This window comes from Pteropus vampyrus, unplaced genomic scaffold, assembly GCF_000151845.1.
Source record: "Pteropus vampyrus isolate Shadow unplaced genomic scaffold, Pvam_2.0 Scaffold247, whole genome shotgun sequence".
In the NCBI taxonomy this organism is placed as follows: domain Eukaryota; kingdom Metazoa; phylum Chordata; class Mammalia; order Chiroptera; family Pteropodidae; genus Pteropus; species Pteropus vampyrus.
The window spans coordinates 434,333-435,987 of record NW_011889028.1 but is presented as its reverse complement, the minus strand read 5'-3'; the positions used below and the strand labels follow the sequence as shown (position 1 = coordinate 435,987).

Below are 1,655 nucleotides of genomic sequence, written 5' to 3'. Positions count from 1 at the left end.
GAGCTGTGGGCGAAGGGAACGAACTTCCTCTGCCAGGCTTTAGGCTTGATTTAATAGCTAATTAATACTTAAATGAAGCGCACAGTTAATTTGCGGCATAGTAAAGTCAAGGTCAGAGGAGTGGTATTCTCTAGGGTGACATTGTCTGGGTGTGGCAGCAGCCCCCCTCCCACTGGCTGGAGTCCCTCTCCCTTTGACCTGCGGAGAGGAGGGTGCTGTGGAGCCCTGACAGCCCAGGATGTAATAAAAGGGGACCTCGTCCTGCTTGCTCTCCACCCTCATTCCAGCTTGCTCCCCTCGTAGCTCAAAGCAGAGCTTCTGGACATCGCCACGGAGAACCAGACCCTCAATGAGACCCTGGGCTCTTTGTCAGATGCGATCGTCGGCCTGACCCACAGCCAGCTGGACTCTCTCTCTCCCGAGGCAGTGCACGGCGCCATCTCTACCCTCAACCAGGTCTCGGGCTGGGCCAAGAGCCAGGTCGTCATCTTGTCTGCCAAATACTTGGCCCATGAGGTCAGTTGGAGCTTTGAACTCTTTTTTTTTTTTTTTTTTTTAACGCCCAGAGACCCAAGGGCCAGTTAGACGCACAGAGCAGGGCAGCCAGTCAGTAAGAAGACGTGGAGGGCTTCACGTCAGATGCCTGTGTGGAGGGCCGTTGGTTCAAATACTTCCTCTGCCATTTACTAGCTGGACGTTTGCTGCCTCAGACAATTGGTTTAATTTCTCTTTGCCTCAGTTTCCCTGTTTGTAAGATGGTGAGATGTGAGAGATGCTCACAGAATTGCTACAGGGATTATACGGGGACAACCGTTTTCCGGAGTGTGAGCCCCGTGGCTGTGAGGAAAGTGTGGGTTCCGTCCCAGGAGAAAAGGCTCCAGAGATCTGAGCCCTGGACATTTCGGGTCTCACTCTTTTAGATCATACTCGTAGCCGCTTCCTAGAAAGCAGACTGGCTCCTGGGGACTGGGTAGAGACCGGTACCAGTGTGATGACAGTCACGAACATGTATAAAGCACTTGCCGTGTGCCTGGCTGTGTTCTAAGTGAGTTAGTCATTTCATTTTCCCGACGACCCTGTGAGGTCAGTGGTGTTGGAAGCTTCATCTTCCAGGTCGTTGGTGCGAGGCATAGAGCATGTATGGGAACCGCCGAGGCCACGTAGCAGGGGCACAGGTGGGACGGGAGCCGGGACATGTGGCTTCAGAGCCTGCTTGCTTAATCCCACGTTAACTCCCTCCACCGTGGCGCCATGCCCACTGCCCACCCATTCTCGCTCTGTGACTCAAGGCCAAGGCCAGCCCATTAACTTGTCCCTTCCAGCCTTGTGTGGACTTTAGTTTGAAGGTGTGGCAGCCCTTCCCTGTTTCGACTGGGGGCCACATGGATCTCCCTGGGCATTTCTCTGTGAATTCGGTTTTGGGGAGCTGAGGGGGACTGACTTGTTCCCTGCCAGCCCTGGACAGGGTGGCTCATCTCTTTCCTGGTATCCAGCTTTTTCTATGGAAGGGCGAGGCAGCTTTGACTAAGAAGCCAAGCCTGAGAGGTCTCCCTCCTTGGGGACAGTGAGAGGCTGTCCACTCTACAGAGGAAACCAAAGGAAACCACCATGTGCCTTTTTGTAAAGCCAAGGAGCGCTCCTGAATATGTGGAACC

At 54.0% G+C, this 1,655-nt stretch overlaps 1 protein-coding gene across 1 annotated transcript in view; it reads left to right on the top strand.

Annotated features, from left to right (window-relative positions):
- Window positions 1-1,655, top strand: part of OTOA (otoancorin) — a 50,105-nt gene that overhangs the window by 19,840 nt on the left and 28,610 nt on the right. The window contains exon 13 of the mRNA XM_011374443.2: window positions 304-516. Within this exon, the coding sequence (XP_011372745.1) occupies window positions 304-516 (213 nt within the window). The remainder of the gene's footprint in view (window positions 1-303; window positions 517-1,655) is intronic.